Source organism: Eutrigla gurnardus (genome assembly GCF_963514095.1).
Source record: "Eutrigla gurnardus genome assembly, chromosome: 13".
Lineage (NCBI taxonomy): Eukaryota > Metazoa > Chordata > Actinopteri > Perciformes > Triglidae > Eutrigla > Eutrigla gurnardus.
In genome coordinates, this window is record NC_139936.1 from 12,546,579 (window position 1) to 12,568,164 (window position 21,586).

At 39.9% G+C, this 21,586-nt stretch overlaps 1 protein-coding gene across 1 annotated transcript; it reads left to right on the plus strand.

The window, feature by feature from the left end:
• Window positions 1–249: 249 nt before the first annotated feature.
• loxhd1b (lipoxygenase homology PLAT domains 1b) lies at window positions 250–21,373 on the plus strand (the record flags this gene model as incomplete). Its single annotated transcript, XM_084025153.1, has 43 exons — window positions 250–937; window positions 1,525–1,639; window positions 1,857–1,868; window positions 2,135–2,215; window positions 2,398–2,582; window positions 2,803–2,901; window positions 3,053–3,201; window positions 4,148–4,271; window positions 4,688–4,797; window positions 5,109–5,249; window positions 5,336–5,471; window positions 5,932–6,092; window positions 6,172–6,258; window positions 6,675–6,810; window positions 6,904–7,058; window positions 7,264–7,424; window positions 7,536–7,612; window positions 7,698–7,894; window positions 8,303–8,495; window positions 9,309–9,469; window positions 9,581–9,902; window positions 10,222–10,373; window positions 11,889–12,022; window positions 12,171–12,316; window positions 12,493–12,597; window positions 12,693–12,821; window positions 12,908–13,072; window positions 14,260–14,441; window positions 14,526–14,642; window positions 14,779–14,941; window positions 15,675–15,826; window positions 15,911–16,120; window positions 16,239–16,365; window positions 16,471–16,679; window positions 16,924–17,109; window positions 17,214–17,341; window positions 17,704–17,821; window positions 18,462–18,639; window positions 18,868–19,053; window positions 19,724–19,894; window positions 20,024–20,156; window positions 20,424–20,579; window positions 20,661–21,373. The coding sequence occupies 43 exons, from the start codon at window positions 250–252 to the stop codon at window positions 21,139–21,141; spliced, it is 7,218 nt and encodes a 2,405-aa protein (XP_083881279.1). The 3' UTR covers window positions 21,142–21,373.
• Between the last annotated feature and the right edge of the window lie 213 nt (window positions 21,374–21,586).

Consider the following 21,586-nt stretch of genomic DNA (forward strand, 5'->3'; position numbering starts at 1 on the left):
GGGAGGGTTTCTTCTCTGGTCAGGTGACAACATGCAGGTTATCATTGTTAATGAGGTCAGGGCATCTGGCGCTCGGTCAACCAGCCGATATGGGCTTCCCCAGCCGCCTGCCAAACAGCAGTCTGTCAACTCTGACGCGGACCTCTCCTGTCAGCAGGTCACTCCTGTCCGGTATTGGGTCAGTTTAATCAAGTTTCACCAGACCACACAGGAATCGGTTACGGTTACGAGGTAGTAAATAAATTAAAGATGCCCACAAAAAAGAAAAAAACAAGACGGAGCCTGAAGGAGGAAACCAAAGATGTAGATGACGAGGACTCAGAGGATCAGGAACCAAAGCCCAAGAAGAAAAGTAAGCAGGTAAGTGAGTCAGAGGATGCTGGAAGATCAAAGAAGAAGTTTAAAGACAGCGATGAAGAAGGATACAATTCTGACACATCAGGTCTAGATGTGAGAAAAACCAAAAAGAAGAGGAGAGATAAAGAAAAGGTCAAAAAGAAGAAGAAAGCCAAAGAGGAGTGCAGGGATGTGTTGAGCAGTGGCTCACAGAATACTGATAATGAGGATAACAACAATGACTGGGAGAGTAAAAAGAGAGGAGATAAACTCCCCGATGTGATTGAGACTACTAAGAACGGCACAAGGAAGTCCTTGGTCAAAGACAAGATGGGGACAAAGGATAAAAAAGCCAAGAAGGAAAGAGAAGGAGACGAGAAAGAGGAAGAACATGCAACTGGGGAGGAAGAGGAAGGGAAAAAGAAAAAGAAGGAAAAGAAGAAGAAAGGCTCAGTGAAGGGAGATAGTGACGAAGACACCAAGAAGACAAAAGGAAAGAAGAAGAAGGTTGAAAATTATGTTGAGATCTATGAGAATGAGCTCCGCACCTACGAGCCAGAAAAAGTGGAGAACTACGAGGACGAGTATCACAAAAAGAAAGGTATTGCAACATTTTTAATGTAAACCACTAAAATGCACAAAAAGCTACCTGTGCAATTATAATACTCTTTATAGAGAGAACACGTTGTTATGTGATTAATCCAAGGACAGTTTGATGTGAGTTCCGTTTGCGAAAATAGTCCGATGAGTGCTGCATCCTTGATACCAATTATGGGATTACAAGTTGCTCCTGCAATAATGGGACCATGCTTCAGTTTGATGTTCATGGTAACATTACACTGCATGAAGTACCACTCATGTAGCGTCATGGTGTTGTCTTCAACCCTACAGCTATATGACACCTGTCACATATCTTCATCTTCTTTTCTTTTTGACTTTCACTGTTTAAGGTAAAAATCTTCTGATCTTTTTCTGATCTGATCTCTTTATGTACTCACAGAAACACACTGAACACATGTCCTAAACCTAAAACTAAACCTTTTGTAAATGTATTTAAATAGACTTTTAATATATTCTTGTAATATATATATATATATTCTTGTTTTGCAAAATCCTTCTATGATCAGTTGTTTTTAATTGAGGAGAAAATGCATTTGTGTTGTGTTAATTTGTGACTTAACCCTCCAGTGTATGAGGTGGTGACTATTACTGGCGATGAGAGAGGAGCAGGCACCGATGCCAACGTGTTTGTCACTCTGTTCGGAGACTATGGCATCACACCCAAAGTTCACCTGGCTAGCAAGTAAGTCCTCTGGAAAAAATGTCTGGATATAAGGCCATCTGTACTTGTTGGGTGAAAGTAAAATATTTATGTCAAATATACAACCAAAATTTAATTTAATTCATCATACTGCTCCAGTCAGAGGGCTGAGTTATAACCTTAGCCAGTTGGACTACGTCTTTTTGAGTTGGTGCTGAAAACTGTTTTTTTTTCTTCCTTTTTCTCTCTCCACTAACAGCACAGAAAAGAGGTATTTGATTCTTAATGTCATGGTGGTTGTGAAAAAATGACTTGTGATTTTGGTGTTAAATTTGCATTTGATTTGTATGACACGATCTCCTGCATGATTTTTCCTAAAACTTTTGACAGGCTTTATGTTTCATAAAGAATGAGTGCACATAGAATATTTTGTTATTTTCCGTGATTTAATCTATGCTTTTCCACTGAGTTTGATGAGTGGAAAACATGGTGAATTTCAGGGTGCGCCTAACATACTTACTATTTTTGTGATTTCAGGAGTCGCACAGCGTTTGAAAAGGCCAAAACTGATGTGTTCAGAATTAGAACTCACAATGTTGGACCTTTGAAAAAGATAAGGTATGTTAGACTCAAGACATTTCATCCCTTATTCAGTCTGTTTTTCACATTGATATATAACACAATCAGGTATGAACAGCTTTTAGTTTCGACCTAGACCAAACACTTGGCCTTGGATCAGATTTAGAGAGATTTGTTTGCAAGAAGAATTAGACTTGTATGTAGATTGTTCCTTTCTTCAGGATTGAGCATGACAACACCGGCCTGAGCTCCAACTGGTACCTGGACAGAGTGGTGGTGACGGATGTGATCAGGCCTCACCTGAGGTTCTACTTTGCTTGTAACAACTGGTTCAGCAAGGTTGAGGGAGACTGCCTTTATGTCAGAGACCTGCTGGGTAGTATTGACCCCATGGACATTCCCAAATGTATGTTTGCACAGATATGAGTATACACTTTGTAACACTTTATAATCCCAAGTATTATGTTATTAATTCCTTGTTGGTTTGTTTGTTCTTAGAAAGTTAGTTATTTGTTATTCTGGTCATTAATTGAGTGAGTCCACCCAAACGGGATTCAAATAATATTTTTATTCATACACACGGCAACTGAAGTTTGTTTTTAAAGCTTTTGGTCTTAATTTTCCAGATAATAAATATATAGTCAGTGTTTTCACTGCTGATATAAAAGGGAGTGGAACTGATGCAGATGTCTTCATCAATATCTTTGGGGAGTTTGGAGACACAGGTAAATAACAGCACAGAAGATAACGTTTGTGCTCACATGACGAACTTTCTCCCGAAATTAAATACCAGCTTAAAAGGAAGTTGATCATTTTCCAGTTGGGTTTGAATCAAGATTTTTCTGATGGAATTTACTAATTGTTTTCATGTTTTAGGTGAAAGGCGGCTTGACAATGACAAAAATAACTTTGAAAAGGGCACAGAGGACAAGTTCACCATGGAGGCACCAAACTTGGGCAAAGTGAGGAAGATCACCTTGGGCCATAATAACAAAGGTTCTTCAGCAGGATGGTTTGTGGACAAGGTAAGAAACAGATGGGTATTGTTTACTGTATTTAGACTGCTTCTTTAGGAAGCTAGAGATTCTATTAATTAGTTCAAAATGCATGTCATTAATGCTTTATCAGTTCTTTAGACATGGCTAAAGCATAACATGTTATTTTCATTTGCTACATCATGTGTAACTGAAGGATTTTACAGAAGATCTTGAAACAAAACTACATCATAGAGTCTTCCTGTTCCTCATACTGCTCAGTTCTATCTCTGCAGAGTTACTTAAGACATGCAATCCTCTTATTTCCTCTCAGTCTCATGTCCAAGCTCCTCCAACACACACACAATGTGCACAACTGGGAGATGAGTTAATCAAACAGACGCACACACACGGCCCATATGTCGTCATTCTACCCTCTGTGTAAAGGGAAACCATGACCCATTAAGGGATTGCCTTACAGCAAACAGACAGACGAGTGGGTAGATTTGTTGGTGACTGCAGCACAGACTGACACCAAAGATCAGCATCGACAACGGTAATGAATCGTGTCCTGCTTGCCTTTCACATGAGCTGCCATCAAAGTTCACATTTGTCAATTCTGTGAAAACATTTTTAAACCATTATACTATATGGTATGTTAGTAAGTTATAAGTAATTAGCTGCAAATATAAAATTATGTAATTAATTAGAGTCCACGAAAAAAAAGCATCAATCTCTCAGTAAACTAAATATGGTAATAGTAAAATGTAGATAAATGTGCAAGCAGGATTTTGAAAATATGGTAAAGGATTTATAAATTATAATTTCAACAAAAGCAACCTGTCGCCTCCTCTGTTAATCTTTACCCTTCCACAGTAACTGTCTCAAAGTGTTCAAAATGTTCTTTCACCAAGAACATTGCCTTGCTTTACAGTAACTTTTGACCTCAATCGGATGTTGCCTGTGATTACATTCCTTATTTTACCTTTTTGAAAAGGTGGTTGTGGATGATCTGGGAAACAAAACAGTGTATGAATTTCCAGTCAGTCGTTGGTTTGCCCTTGATGAAGATGATGGGAAGATCCAGAGAGACATTTTGGTGGGGAAGAGCCAGCCCACAGGTGAGAAATTTGAGTTTTTAAAAATCTGCCTGACATGTACTTGTCCTCACCAGTCAGTAAATGCAGTCACAGCAAGGATGAAAATAAACTCAACACTTTGGTGTTTCTCCAAATTATCCATCCATTATTCATCACTCAGTTTGGAATAATTATCTGATTGCCTGGTCTGAAAAATATTACATAACAATTATACTGCCAAAGAACACATTGCTGTTTCTCTTTTTCAGTCCAAAAGGAAAAATATGTTTTCCATCCAACTTGCCAGAGGCCAGCTGTGTGATCATTAATTCTTGGATCAGACTATCATTGATCTTGATCTTGTTGCTGCTCAGCTCCTTGGGGAGTTTGGGTGCCGTGAACCGTAGTGACCCGCTGGCAGATCCTCTGATAGCCTGACATGTAACTGTACCCACCAGGTATTGTGTACAACGTCCAGATTGTGACAGGAAACATCCGAGGTGCCGGGACCAATTCCAAAATCCACATTGTGATGCACGGCTCAAAAGGGATGAAGAACAGTGGCAAGGTGATGAGAAGATAACGCAGACACGGAAAAGACAGCTTGTACTTGATTTAAAAAAAAAAAACCAATGGCTTCAGCAGGAGTTGTTTGTTTTCATTTGTAGGAAACAAAGTACAAAAAGACCTTGAACATAATGCTGTAATGTTTGTTCTAGTAGTAATCAATATTTGGTGCTTAATGGTCATTACTGAAATCACTATCCAAAACTATTGAATTCAGGCCACTGAGTATGAAAAATCCCTTCCAGATACATATATGTTATAGTGGATGAGCCACTGTTTCCCTTAACTTTTCTTCCATGTATTTGTATTGAGGTATTTTTGGCGGGAGGAAAGTTTGAGCGGGCCCTGACAGACATCTTCAACGTTGAGATTGCGTCACTCCTCAGTCCCCTCAGCAGAGTCACCATCGGACACGACAATGACGGAGTCAGTGCTGGGTGGTACTGCGAGAAGGTACACTGAAAATACACACACACACAGGCAAACACTATACTACAATCTGGTTGTGTATTTCAGCTGAATCATTTTTTTTTTTGTAGGTAGTAGTGTACTGTCCATTCACGGGGATAGAGCAGACCTTCCCATGCGGTAAATGGCTGGATGAGAAAGAAGGAGACGGGCTGATAGAGAGAGAGCTCTATGAGATGGTCTCACTCAGGCAGAAGAGACAGAAGAGTAAGCCGAATGTCAAAAATGCTGGATTTTTTTTTTCACTTGTATTTCCCGAAATGCTGAGCAAACAGGTTCAAAGCTCCATCATATGTATCAGATATTTGCATAATGAGTCAGCGGGCAGTCTGCCTTCAATCAAATTTGTAATTTTAATGAGTTGTTTTTCCTATTGCTCTTTTAAAAGAAGGTACATTGTGAATGCAGTTTTTATGCACCTTACTTGATGTTTTTTTTTTTTTGGTCCCCAGATGTACAGCAGAATGTGTGCATTAGCACAAATGTATTCATTTTGCCGTATATTTATATTCATTCACAATTCTAATGTAAGAATGTGATGTGGAGGAGTAGAAATAGTCAAACTGGCAACCCTCTGTAAGCTCAAAGCAGCTGCAGGCCCCAAATGTGTAAAAAAAAAGAAAAGAAAAGAAACCGTGTTAAACTGATTTGATTTGGTTCTCCTCAGAGAACCCCTGGTCCTTGTGGATCTGGACATCAGACCTGCCCAGTGCAGGAACCGATGCAGATATCTCCTTCCAGGTGTATGGAGAGAAGGGCAAGAGCGATGAGATCAGACTGGACAACAAAACAGACAATTTTGAACAGGGTCAAGTAGACAGGTTTATGGTAAGTTAATACCACACACCTTAATATCAGCAATCAGATAATGAGGTTTCTTAGGAAACATTTCTTCTTGATCTTACAGGTTGAGCTGCCTGATTTGGGAAAATTGACCAAACTCCGTATCTGGCACGAGAAAAGAAATCCTTTTGCGGGATGGCATCTCAGTAAGGTAAAAATATATATATATGTATATTGTTATCATAAAATAATAACAGTTTGAAATTTTATTTACAAAGACAAATAAAATGGATTGACAAAGAGCAACTAATATTATTAGGATTTTGTATTCATTATATGATGCCCAAATATGCACTGTTGTAGGATCCTGCTAGTTGAACATGAAAACAAAGATAGGTTAGATTTTATTTTTATTTTATCCTTGGTTCACAACAGATATGGAAATGCCTTAACAGAGTATCTCAGTTTTAAACACATTGAGTCGTAGAATGTGTGAAAATGTGCTTTTGGCCTCTAGAAATGAAGAGATTACAGAGGATTGTTCAGCTTATTAACATTTAAACACTTGAATGAAATGATAATTCAAACACTCCATTATGTACTAAAGCACTGCATCTTTCCAATTAGGCTACTTTGTTGAAGACATTAACAAAGGAGAAGTATACGTTTCCTTGTGAGGGCTGGCTGGACACAAATGAAGGTGACAACGAGGTTGTGAGGGAGCTTCCTGCCACTGGAGACCTCATCACTGAGCCACTGCCTGGTATGGTTATGCACTTGTATTCACCACGAGCAAAAGCAATCTGCTTTGCCACACCAAAATAATGTAAAACCTGGTTGTTATTCTGTCCTGCAGTGATTAAATACAGAGTGACTGTTTGCACGGGGAATGTCGGCGGCAGCGGCACGGATGCATCTGTTTTTCTAAATCTGATTGGGGACCATGGGGACACTGGAAACCGAGAGCTGGTCAACTGTAAAAACAATGTCAACAAGTTTGAGAAAGGAAGTGTGCGTACTTTTGTAACATCATCAAGTCAACCCACAATACAGTATTTAATACAAATGTATATGTATAAACTAGACTCATCTGCAGGGGAAAAGTGTGATGTAAACTTGTAATGTCAATTGGTTGTTCCCACATATTCTTGTGTTTTTGATTTACAAAAAGGCATCGAAATGTGATGTTACTCACTGTGTCTCTTTGTCTTTCCAGTTGGATGAATTTATAGTGGAGGCAGTAACCATCGGGCAGATTCGCAGGGTGAGGATTGGACACGATGGCAAAGGTGGAGGCTGTGGCTGGTTCCTCGATAAAGTGATTGTAAGAGAGGAGGGACAGGCTGAGAGCCACGCTGTGGAGTTCCCCTGCAACAGGTGCATTAGCCTCAGTGTGAATACAGAGAAAAGGTGCTGAACAGTTGTTGTAACCACAGCTGTGCATATGTAATAGGTGAGGAGTGTTTGTTAAATCGAATGTGTCGGCAGGTGGCTGGACCGCAACGAGGATGACGGACAAATTGTCAGAGAGTTAGTCCCGTTCTCAGATGGGCAGCGTCTTTACAGTAAGTTACAAGAATCTTGGATTTAATACTAATATTTAAACGTAAACACGCCCGATGCTCATCCTTGTGTCTCTGCGTATGTCAGACATTGACTATCACATTGCGGTGAAGACGGGCAGCATCCCCGGAAGCAGCTCAGACTCCAACGTGTTTGTCAAGCTCTACGGAGAGAAAGGCGACACCAGTACGATGATGTTGGTGGTCTCTGCCAACAACCTGGGGAACTACTTTGAAACGGGTCGCGTTGACATCTTCAGGGTGGAAACTTTTGATATTGGACAGGTGACACAGCAGAAGTGAAAACAAGTGATTTGATGTTGATACCAGAAGCTTCAGAAACATTTTATTGGAGGTAGACAGTCAAATATTTAGTTAGTTTATCCATGCTAACGATACGTGATGTCAAGGTGTTTTGGATGAACCACAAGAAAATGATCAGGTTATTTACATTCAAGCAGCCATATTAGATACATTTTATTAAGATTATCTTCTTTCATTGATCTGGATTAGTAGTTTACTGATTTTTCATTAGACTGGATCCAAGCATGAGGTTGCATTTGTTAAAGTAAGCGATAAAGAGATGTAGAAAACTGAATAAATGCTTTTTTCTTTCTATGACTTCTCAGTAAATGTGTCTTTTAAGTATTTAATGTATTGAATTTAAATGTCATCCCTTTAATCTCATTGCAGATCAACCGTCTGATGATTGGCCACACCAACGAAGGGATGCGAGCCGGCTGGTTCTTAGACAGCGTTCAGCTTATGGTTCCAGTGGATGGAAAGCAATACATGTTCCCCAGTCACCGCTGGCTGTCTAAGCATGAGGCTGACGGCAAGACAGAGGTGGAGATCTATCCAAGCGAGATCCTGGACATGGAACAGCGTACGCAACGTTCACACAATCTCACACCATTAGAAGAAACTACACACACACACACACACACACAGCAGATTCATCCTGACATGGTGGCATTTTTTATTGGTCTCGTATCTCAAGACTTATTCTGTAGTTTCATGGTCCTTTAGAAAATAACATCAAGACTGCACTTAAATCCAGGTGTCTTTTTAATCAAAATACAAAATGTGATAGGCCTGCCCCAAATCATGTTTCTTTTCTGAATTAGAATTCCTGATTATTATTTATTTGACCAAAATAAATATCAGAATCTTGTTGAATTAACATTTCATTCTTTTATTCAATCATCATTTGTTAAAAACAAACAAATGCAACAAGATAATATATCCTATTTGTTCTATTCCTGATCAGAAAAATACTGGACATCAATTAATTTAATCACTGTACGTCAAAGTAACCCTTTTCCTGAACTGAAAAATCAGTATTTTTTTTACTGTGAAACTTAAAATGATTATGGCTTGGATTTATTTGATCAATGACCTAAAGTACTTCCACACTTGAGAGGATCGTGGGCGATATTTTTTCGTCGCAGCTTGTTTTCCAGGCGAATGCATGCTTTGCACAGCCATGGCCATCCTTGTGACACACTTATGCATGTCATGCAAATCAACTTATATTTGTGATTAGTGAGGTTGTTTACATCCCCAAATCACCTAGCCCTAAAACATGAGAATTATTTAAAACGTCTCTACTTCAGTCACATTTTCTCACATTGTTGTTCTCATATTGATTTACTCCTTTTCTCTCATGATAATTTCCTCTGAATATTCTATTTTCCAGTGATTAACTATGAAGTAACTGTAGTGACTGGAGATGTGACGTTTGCTGGCACCAACGCCAGAGTGTTCATCCAGATCTACGGGGACAAGGGGAAGACAGAGGTCATCATACTTGAAAGCAGATCGAACAACTACGAGCGAAACACCACAGAAATATTCAAGGTATTGGACCTTGGAATAAAGCTGCTCCAAAAGTAATTTTTAAAGCAGTTTAAAAAAAAGTTGATGTCTAGAAGTTATAGTTTGAGTTAAAACATTGCAACTGTTCCCCAGATAGAGGCCAAAGATGTGGGGAAGGTCTTCAAGATCCGCATCGGTCACGATGACTCGGGGATCGGATCTGGCTGGTTCCTGGAGACCGTAGATGTCAAACATCTAATCATGTCATTGGTGCCCAAGGAAAAGAAAAAGGAAGACAAGAAAAAGAAGAAGAAAAAGAAGAAAGATGAGGAAGACGAGGACGAGGATGGAGGAGAGGAGATGCAGGAAGTGGTTCTGACTTACCATTTCCCCTGTTCGCGCTGGCTGGCCGGGGGAGAGGAGGACGGTGAGCTGGTGGTGGAGCTGCTGCCTGAGGATGCAGAGGAACTGGAAGGTACAGAATAATAAAGCATCCCTGTATCTGGCACAATGTAAAATGCACCAGAAGAACCTAGTGTCATATATTTGAAAAATATAGTAATAACAAGCTAATTACTTAACACCAACAGTTAAAGAAATACTACTCACCGACTGGTGGACCTGCTTTAATGCATAAATTAACTCAGGAGTGATGACTTACAGTATACGACTGACTGATTCTTTCATACATGCTTATGTCTCATACTCCATGTTGATGTTGTAGACGTGCACCATTTGATTTTACACTTTTTGTCAAGAGGTGTTAGTTATTCATCCCTTGTATTGTCTGACAGTCAACACCTACGAAGTGTGTGTCTTCACTGGTGACATGCTGGGCGCTGGGACCGACGCCAATGTCTTCATTAATATTTACGGGGAAAATGGAGACACCGGAGAACGCTACCTGAAGAACTCCGACAACCTCAACAAATTTGAGCGGCGACAGGTAGATCTTAAACAAAGGCATGGCAAATAAAGTGGAAGAAAATGCAATGAATTATGTTATTTTATTAAATAATTAATCAAATCGGGGGGAAATATAATTACAAATGTTCCACTACAATTCATAAAAAAGGCAAAACCCATTCTTACAATTTATTAGTTCATTTATTAGTTCATTAACTTAAATAAGGATCGATAATGATTTTCGACCCTCAATCTCAATTACAAAAAATATATATTTAATTAGGATTTTACAATTTTCCCTCCAGGAAGTGTATCCTGCTTACAATTAACCGTCAGCTAGTCAAGACTCAAGCGCTTCCACGCAACACGAGACTTGCACCAAGGTGTGGGTGGGAGTGTATTCTGGTAGGATTACAGGCTCTCCTGCAGGCAAGCCAGCTGTGACTGAGAGGAGCTGTGAGGAGTCCTCTGTGTCATTGAACCTGTCCTACTTTTACTCATAACTTAATCCAAACCTGTGAATTATTAATCTCTACATTACACCTGGCTCTGTGGAAACACGTCCACAGATCAAAAGAAACAATAGCCTTTATGTCATCCAGTGGGGGAAATGTCTGTTTACAGAAACAACTACATTTACTGTTTATTTCAGAAATGAGTAGGCAAGAACATTCTCATTAAACTGAATAATTACTGAATTTACAATACTGTTACTACAGTTCTGAAAGATGTATTTCGACACTTTGAGAGGCAAAATGTATGTTTCAAATTGAGATTGATGGTTAATTCTTGAAATCAGTCGGCTCCAGAAATATCAAATAATATCGTCTGTGAAGTACAGTGTTCTAACATCTATTAGTTACCAGTTATTTTACAGATTCAGATTTTTCATACAACCAGCAATGCAACTGTGCTGCCATAAAATCTTAGATGCCTATAATGTTTATTTTTTGTGTTGACACTGTCATAGAGGTGTTAATTAATTGTTGTAACAACGGGTTTATAATAACTAGGGTTGGTGTTGAACTGGTCTTCATCATATTTGTAGGCGTAACTAATATTCTTCCCCATTAAAAAGACGAGCACATCCAGTGTCTGATAGGATGGTTACCGTATGAAGAAACTAGCAGAATTAAAACAGATTGATCCGCACCCCTAGTAGCTCCTATTAAAAGGATCTATTGCGTGCAACATTTCAAGCACCAGGCTCTAAATACCTTTTATTAATTTATTCTAATATTCTGCCCCCTTTGTGTGTTGAAATAGGGAGGGGGAAAAGTTAAAAACACCACATGTAACTATGACTTAATAAACGTAGAATTGTATGTTTTTCCAACAATGTGGCGAAAAACTGAACATTAAGAACCTCTTAATGATGGATGTTATAACACTGCTGTTGTAATGAACTTTTAGAAATTGTATCGGTAAACCAGATAAAGTGGCCACTGTGTATATGATCAGCATTTTACATTTGTTTAAAGACAAAGATACCAACAAATCTTTAAAAGATGATTGTCTGTAACAGAACTGTATCCCCTGTCGCTGTATTTGGTAGGAGGATGTTTTCATCGTGACAGCTGCTGATCTGGGTCCTCTGAAGAAGCTACGAATCCGTCATGACAATTCTCAGGCTTATTCATCTTGGTACCTTGATCGTGTTGAGATAGTGGACACAAAGGATGATACAACGTAGGTGAAACAAACAAAACGTTTGCGTTGGTTTTATTCAGTTATTCTTCTATCAAGAGTAAACCTGTCGGAGTAATATTTTCATGTAATACTACAACTGATGGTGATAACGTGGCGTTGGTGCTGATCGGAGGTATTTCTTCTGCAGTTACTATTTCCCTTGTACCCGCTGGCTGGCAGTGGATGAGGACGATGGACAGATAGCAAGAGAGTTGGTTCCTGTGGACGAGGCCTTCATGAGGAAGGATGAGGATGAGGAGGGAACAGGCACCACTCTGGGGCTCGAGCAGAAATGTAATGCACTTTCAAATCATATCTTAGTCGAGGGACAAGATGAAAGAAAGGCCTGCTCAAGTATCTATCTTAGTGCTGGTCAAACATTCAGGTGTAGACGAGAACAATGAGGGTCTCATGTATTAATGTCAAGATGAAAAGGATTGAAGATAAATTTGTTGAATTTGATCTTGCAGCCATGTCCACTACGTATACTCTCAAGATCAAAACTGGGGAGAAGAAGTATGCTGGAACTGATTCCAACGTGTTTGCCATCCTATTCGGTGAAAATGACGACACTGGTAGGATTAACTGACCTGCATCCTGGCATTGTTGTGGTGACCTCATACTGTATGTTTTTGGCTCTGAATTTAAAACATTTTCATGTCACTTACAGGAATCATCAACCTTAAGGCTTGTAAGACCTATAAGAATAAGTTTGAACAGGGGATGATCAATGAGTTCACTGTGGAGGCTGTGGATTTGGGCGACCTGGAAAAGCTTCGAATTGGCCACGACAACTCAGGTAGGGAAAGAAACGGCTCTGAAGACCAAAAAAAACATGCAGATTATTTGTAACGGTAATACATATGACTGTGTTCTCACAATCAGGGGGTTCATCTGGTTGGTTCTTGGACTGGGTCGAGATTGATGCGGTCTCACAGGGTCAGAGACTATGCTTCCCATGCGGCCGCTGGTTGGATAAAGGAGAAGATGATGGGGTTATCGTGAGAGATCTTTATCCCGCTGACTTACAGACTGAACTCTACATGCCATGTGAGTGAACAGCTGTGAAGGAATCCACTCGAATCCATTAGTGAAAACGGCAATGTGCTGATTGAAAAATCTTCCTGCTAAAGTGCTTCATGCAAAGTTTAACCAGATAGAAGTGTGGAAGCATTAGCAGTAAAATGTATTTAAAGCTCTCTCTATCTGAGGAAGGGTGCTTGTTCAGGGCATTGAGTCTTTGATGCTGCCTATTACAAGTGTCATAATGTAGCTGCATGGGGTGCATTTAAAACCCCACTGCAACGTAAAACACTGCAGCAGTACTCTTGACTTAGCAGATACTGTTCATCACAATTAACAAAAACAACATTGCAATGTTACGCTGTAGCCAGTCACTACTCAGTTTACTCTCTATACGTACTTAAAGTAAACTCTGCCTCTCCACTTCCTTCTACAGCAGGTGATTGTCATCATCTAATTAACTGTAATACATCAAAAAGCAAAAATAAGTATAAATAGAAATGTACATTCTTTCATTATTATGACATCTTGAGAAAACTCGAAATTAACACAAAAATTACTCAAGCTTATAACATATCAATTACGAATGATCCTATTATATCAGATGTCTTTTGCATATAAAACCTTATTGCCATGAAATTAAAAAAAAAGTGGAGCAAAAGTTATATTAACAATATGTGAAAAATGTATCTCTGAATTTATGTTGGAATTCAATTCTAAAGTTTTACAAAATGCCCAAAGTGCTAACAGGCCGTTCTCTCAGCAGCCATTTTGACGTGACATGGCAAAGTACACAGAGTTGTAATTAATAAAATGATGGTCTCGTTCTATTAATTGTGTCGCAGCCGTTCTCGTAGACCAGCATGCACAATACCAGGGTCCTCGCCCACTTTAATGGATCAGCGACATAATTAATGTTATTAATTACACCTGTGCCTACCCTGCAACGACATGTCAGAAGGCTGTGAAAACGGCCTATATACCATTAAAATGTAAATGTCCTTCATATAGGTGCAACAGACCGCCAGAAGTTATCTTGAACCTATAAAGTATCGACTTGTGCACACTAGACTTTAAAATATATATATTTTTCAAGGTGTTCAATAACTGCAGTTTCTCACTTTTTTTTCTCTAAGTCTCAGCATGTGAAACCTGTTAAACTGTTTTTCCTCTCATTACTTGTCAACCAAACAAAACTGTCATCTTCTCCTCAGTTGTGCCTTATGAAATAAAGATATACACCAGTGATGTGTTTGGTGCGGGAACAGACGCTGATGTGTTCATAGTCCTGTATGGATGTAAAGGAGTGTGCACACAGCAGAAACACCTGTGTGTCAACAAGAGAGAGAGACGTCTTTACTTTGAGAGGGGAGCTGAGGACATGTTCATTGTGGAGGTGAGTGTGTGGAAATTAAACTATGCAGCCTTTTAAGATGGCAGCTTCAGCTCTGCAAACACTGTGTTGTCTTTTTTTTTCCAGCTGGAGGATGTTGGTGATGTTATAGAGAAAATAAGGATAGGACACGACAACAGGGGCACCAACCCAGGTTGGCACCTCGACAGAGTGGAGATCCGACGACAGCTCAGGAAAGGAAAGGTGATAAACATCCAACATTAAGAGTTTCCTTATCTGTGCCCTCATTAAGTAACTCAGAGTCGAGTATACTTTCCTTCAGTGTCAGGCCGACATAGCCAGGCTTAGTGTTGGGATTTGTTTTTCTTTTCATTTGCAGGGTTCAGAGACGTCCATATTCCCATGCGAGTGCTGGCTGGCCAAGTCTGAAGATGATGGGGAGACGGTGAGGGAGCTGGTCCCCTCGGACATCATCACAGAGAAACTCCTCAGGGATGGGAAGCTGAAAAGGACTGAAGTTGAGGTGGAGGACGCTTTGGAAAGTAGGTTAACCCTGGTTTCAGTGGTGTACTACTGTACTTAACTCTACGTTTCTTGCCACTTTACAAATTTACTCCACTTCAATTCTGAGGAAATTTTCAGCTTCCCAATTTACTCAGATTAGGATGATGGATACCAACTAACTGTTATCTGCATGCCCTCTCTGATGCCACTGTGGTAGATAAAACATGATAAAGTGTCCTCTAGGGTGTCCTTCCAGAGGAGAAAGCGTGGTGGAGTGCCATACAGTTTGTCCTGCATGCTACAAAGCGTTCTGCATGATGGTGCCCCACGGCTTGCAGCCCTTTTTATGTTTCTTTGCTCCTGATCCTCAGACAATCCAACTGTGAGAGTCAGTGGTTAGGGTGCATAACACATTCACACTCACAGGGTAATTTTTCTACAAAGTGCATTTTTTACATTTGAATGACAATGTATCAAATGACAATGTGAAAAATGTTGCTCATACTTGGAGTGATGGACTTACAGAGAATTAGCAGCTCCCCCTGGCTTAATGGAGCTTAAAAGGTAGCTTCAACTTATTATTATATCTTAATTAATATAGTGCATGAACACACACATACTGTTGGATTGGAAGCTGCCCAAGTCATATAAAAAAAATGTAAAAAAATTCAGTGAACACCAGAAATGTCTAAATTCTCCATAATTACTCATTTGTGTGCGAACATTATGTCCGTCAACATAATTCAAATGTCTCTTTTTCTCCAATCACAGCTCACTCGTATGCCGTGTCTGTGCGGACAGGTGATATGCATGGAGCAGGAACTGATGCCAACGTATTTCTCGCCATCTACGGAGACCTAGGAGACACAGGGGAGCGCAAACTCGCCAAATCTGAGAACAAGAACAAGTTTGAGAGAGGACAGGTATGTGAAGAAAGGTGTGAGGCTTGTCACATCACTCCTGGTGTTTAAAGGTATCAAATGTGCTATATTGCCTTTACCTCGTAGGTGGACAAGTTCACTATTGACGCTGTGGACTTGGGCCAGGTGTTTAAGATTCGTATTCGTCACGACAACTCCATGATGGCGGCCGATTGGTACCTTGACCAGGTGGAGGTGCTGGATTTGGAAACAGACGAAGTGTACATGTTCCTGTGTGAGCGCTGGCTGTCAAAGAAGAAAGAGGACAAACGTATAGAGAGGACATTCTTTGTCAAGGTTTGTTAAACATAGGTTATTTTTTATTAAATTGTTCTTGTATTTGATATCCTATTAACTGTTGCTGCAGTCAAACTAGTTATGAGAAGGACATTTTTTCATCATTTGTCTGGTTCAGGGGTATGAAGGTGAAAGAAACACAGATCCAAATTCTAAAAAGATGCTTCAAGCCAAGCTGGGGCTAGACAGAAATGCCAACAAGAAGAAAAAGAAGAAAAAGGTGGCCGTTGTGGAAGAGGGTCCAAGTAAGGCCATAGCTTCATATGTTGTGTACAGACCAAAGATTTGTATCCTAATCGTGGAAAGACACATAAAGGCGCGCATTTCACTTCTTCTTGTCTTCCACCCAGTCATCCCCTATCACTTCACTTTGTCCACTGGGATGGAGCGTGATGCCAGCACTACAGCCAGGGCCTATGTCATCATCACCGGCCCCAGCGATATGGAGACGGACCGACTGTGGCTGGACCTGCCAGAGGGAAAGAAATGGTTCCCAGCTGGCTCCATGGAGCACTTTGTGTGTTATGGAACTGACGTAGGAGAGATCAAGAGAGTGGAAGTGAGAATCTAGGACTGTCTCTGTTGCTTAATCTATGAAACTGTCTTGTCTCTGCTGCCTCATCAGATGCACTGATGTTAAAAATTTAAATAAAGCCATTCTAGCTCAGCAATAATTAATTCTAGCTGTGCCTTCTGGTACCTACTTCAAACCAAATCAAATGATATATCAATTCCCAGTTCTACCGTCCCCTTCTTTCTCCCCCTCCTCTCCCTCCTCGTTCCTCCCTCCATCTCTCCCTCAGCTTGGCCATAACGGTGTCACACCAGAGAGCTGCTGGTTGGTGGATGAGCTGTCGGTTGCCGTGCCAACCAAAGGTATCAAGTACATCTTTCCATGTAAGTGCTGGCTGGCTAAAGACAGGGGAGATGGTCTGACAGCCAGACTGTTCAATGTGCTGGATTCCAGTACGATCAACATTAATCGCAAAGTGAGTCACAGCACCTAAACCTTGGGAAACATTCAATTAATGCGTTGTATAAAAGCAGAATTAGTCTTTTGCTTATCTGTATTATCTATTGCTGTATACTGTAGGTTATTTATTCGGTAACAGTTGTCACAGGTGACACTCAGTATGCAGGTACAGATACCAGTATCTTCCTGACGGTATACGGAGCCAATGGGAGCACAGAAGAAATGCTGCTTCCCAAAAATGGGGACAGGTCAGTCCTCCAATTACCATTTACTTTCCATTAAAGGAATAGTTGTATGTACTGAATATATTGCATTATTCCCTTTCTAGTTGGGGGCTTATATTGACTATAACATAGTCAACATAGTGGAGCATTTAGCGGGTACAGAGTCAGATATTTCCCTCAGGAGTTGAAAGAGACCAAAAACTTGTCAATGATAATGCAAAACTGCTGGGTGTGTATATCAGTTATTATTGGTATTGAAGTAGATAGTTATGGACATGAGAATGGTATCAGTAGCAATGTATTTCCAAAACAATTTATTTCAGATGACCAACTCAAGTCCAGATGGTTTAAAGTGCTAAATTATGCTGTTTATTATCTACATTTAGGTTTGAAAGGGACCAAGAAGACACATTCAGTTTGGAGGTAGACGACATTGCTCCTCTGAAGAAGATCAGAGTTCGGATCGATGGCTCTGGAAGTCGTCCTGACTGGTTTCTTGACAGGGTAAGGTCCAGTTTACTACGGCTACAATCTAACGTAGCACAATTTTTTTTTAACACCTATCAAAATATAGTATGTACTAAAGAATTATAGAAATAATATGTATAGGTCTTGAGGAGTACTGTGTGGAAAAAGTTGTATAAAGTTTTTCTGGATACAAAATGAGCTAAGCAAAGTTTGTGAATTTGCTTGAAGTGATGTCTTTTGAGTCAACTTTAGTTTGGTTTGACAACTACAAGTTTGAAGGTGAATAAATGTGTTGGTGTGGAATTAGAAAGTTCGCTCTAGGCTACATTTGCCACTACTATCATAATTCAAATTGCACCATTTTAAATCAAGATTTCAGCATTAAGAGAAAACCATTAGTTCTATTCATATAGAAACAATATATCAATGATCATGCTTGGTACAATTATATATTGTTAAAACTATATAGACCACAAATACAGGCTCATAGCTAAATTTAAAAATGCAATTCAAATCACAGGATTGGTTAGAAAAATTGCAATTAGAAATTTCCTGAAATCATTCAGCCGTGAAGATGACTAATATTTGTGTTTTTGTCATATCCACTGCTGCAAATGAACAGTAACATTCACCAAGAAAACATGAAATTTCAATGGTCTAAATGAAATATTTTTAGATACTGATGCGGAACCTGAACACAGAGGAGATGTATCTGTTTACTTACGAGAACTGGCTGTCAAAGACAAAAGGACCAAAGAGGATAAAGGAGTGTGAGCTGCCAGCTGTGGTAGATGAGGAGGAGATGGTGGAGAAAACAACCTACATCATTCAAGTTCAGACCAGTGATGTCAGCGGTGAGTCACAATTATTTTGGCCATCTTGAGCATTTTATAAGAAAATACTCCTAAATTAGGCTTAGTATTTATACATAGTATTAAGACATGTAAGGCCACAGGATGTTTATGTTGCACTCATGTTTTACTACTGATTACTATATCCATGTCATAGTAGCACCAATGCAACATTATAAGGTATATATCCAGATCTGTTTTCATGTTTTCAGTAAATGCCTGTGATTGTAGGTGCTGGTACTGATGCCAATGTATTTGTGATGGTGTTCGGGGAGTACGGAGACACGGGCACGCTGCCTCTGAAGGAGAGCAGCAACAGGAACAAGTTTGAGCGTAAATTGAAAGATGTGTTCCGATTCCCTGACATGCTCAGTCTGGGCGAACTGTCAAAGGTCCGAGTGTGGCATGATAATAAAGGTGAGGAGTGCTGTAGACAATATCTACTTTGTTTTCTAAAACGGCAGCTTTAATATGACTTTGATGGTTACATTGTCTTAGAGTTTTCTTTGATTACAATCTCGGTATGTGATAGGTTGGTTTTACAATCTAATCAAATTATTTACAGTCGGGGATATTGTTAGTAAAAAAATGTTTTTTGGTTGAATCTGAGACAAGTATATAAAATTGCTGTATTTACATCTTTCTTTACTTGTTTCTTGAAGGAAAATGTACAAACTCATACTGACAGAAATTTGGATGAAATGCCTGAATCTTCCCTTTCTGCATAGTTTTGTCTAATATTACAAGAATGGATTTCTGGAAATACAGTTGTGCGCTTTCTTGCTGAGACTGAATAGTTCACTACCACTTTCAGACAATGAGCGTGGCATCAGTCTTCTCATGTAACTCGACAAGAAAGCAACAAAATGTCTAAACTATTCCTTCAAGAGTTTCTCAGACAATTATGATATGTTGTGTGAACCATCACAATTGATAGCTGCAACGCACAGATAGGGATACAACATATTTTCATCATCATATCATTACATTCTAAAAAGTTGAAATTAAATCATCTTTTAAAAAAGAAGAAATACATTTATTTAAAGGCTAAAACTATTATGGACTTTCTTGCTGTTGGTATAAACAGGCCCTGCTTCTGGTTGGCACCTGGAGTATATTGACGTGAAAGATGAAGCCATGGACGAAACCTTTAGGTTCCCCTGCGACCGCTGGTTGGCCAAAAATGAAGACGACAGGCAGATAATGAGGGAGCTGGCCTGTGCCAACAACGACTCTATAGACCTCAGTGACAAAACCAGTTAGTAAAAATGGAACACTGTGGGCATATTTACAAGCTTGTCTGCTATTTTACAACTTGCAGCCTATTAACAACCATGTACCAGATGTAAAATGATCATCGACAATCTCTGTCTCTGCATTGCCACAGAATATGAAATTTCCACAACAACTGCGAACACAGACGATGCCTCCACCACGGAAAACGCCTGGATTGTGTTGGAAGGAAGGAAAGCTCGCTCCAAGGAGTTTGTTCTGGAAAATAAGAAAAAGAAATTCTTATGGTAGGTCTTCAAAGGGAGTCTAGGTGATTCGGCTCACGTTAAAACCCTATTATGTGGCCTTACATAATCTCCTCTCTTTCACATGTTTTGTTTTTCTACCCTCTTTCATCTTGTAGCTTCACTTTCTGTTCTCCAAGTCTCTGCTCTCAGGGGGTTTAATCCCATGAGACACACAAAAGAAAAACTGACAGACCACTGAATTTACCCGTTCAGTTTTCAGAATGAAACTGCACACACTGGTTGTAACTTTTGTTTGCCCTTTCACAGCGGTGCCACTGACACGTTTGAGTTCTCGTCGAAGCACGTGGGGGAGATTGCTGGCATCTGCATCGGCCACATTACGAAAGATGGGAAGAAGGTGAAGGATGAAGCCACATGGCATGTCATGGAGGTGGTGGTGACAGAAAGGGAGCTGGGAAACAAGTGAGTTGAAGCTCATAACTTCCTGCATTATGTTATGAAATATGTCACGTTGATGCGACTTCAACCTTCCCTCCTGTTTAGGTATTTCTTCCACTGTGATGCACAAATCCCCCTGGCAGCCAAAAAAGACCAATTCCTGACATTTGAGTGCTTCAAGTCCATAGAGAGCTTTGCAAGCAAAGTCCGCAACCTGGTCCCCGTCAAGTATGAAATCATCATCATCACCGGGGATGTGAAAGGAGCTGGCACGGACGCTGACGTTTTTGTCACCATCTACGGCATCAACGGTGATTCCGGCAAGCGTCATCTTCGGCAGAAGTTCCGCAATCTTTTTGAGCGAGGGCGAACGGACCGCTTTGTTCTGGAAATGCTGGACCTCGGGGAGCTGCTGAGGGTCAAAGTGGAGCATGACGGCAGCGGCTCCAACTGTGGGTGGTATTTAGAGTGTGTGGAGGTGACCAACACAGCCAACTCGGTGACAACCATCTTCCAGTGTGGAAAGTGGCTGGATTTTCTTAAGGCCGACGGGCAGATTCAGCGAGTGCTCTACCCCAGATATTAGGAGGACACATGAATCAAAGAGTAGGTGAGCATCCTTTTAGAGACACTTTTTTTTACTTGAGCTTTGTAAGGAAAGAGGTTACTTAAGGAACTTAACAGGCCTGAATGTACCTTTTTATGTCAACATTTAAAGGAAACATTTGTTTTTTATATTTGTGCCAACTGTTTAGATTGTCCTTCTTCTAACTCTACTCTAGTAAAAATGTGGGTATAATAAAGTGAAACACACCTGAATATTGCCCAAAGCAGATCCTCCAACACAGTAGACATTTGCTGTTGACACATACAGGTAGAAAAGAAAGCCAGGATATAGATTAAATTAGTGTTATGAATTTACAAATGGTCTCAAGTGAAAATTGGTCAGCCTATTAAGCATTGATTTAAAAATAAAATGTACTGTAGAAGTTGATGGTTGTACAATAAGTAATGTTTGGGAACACGGTAAT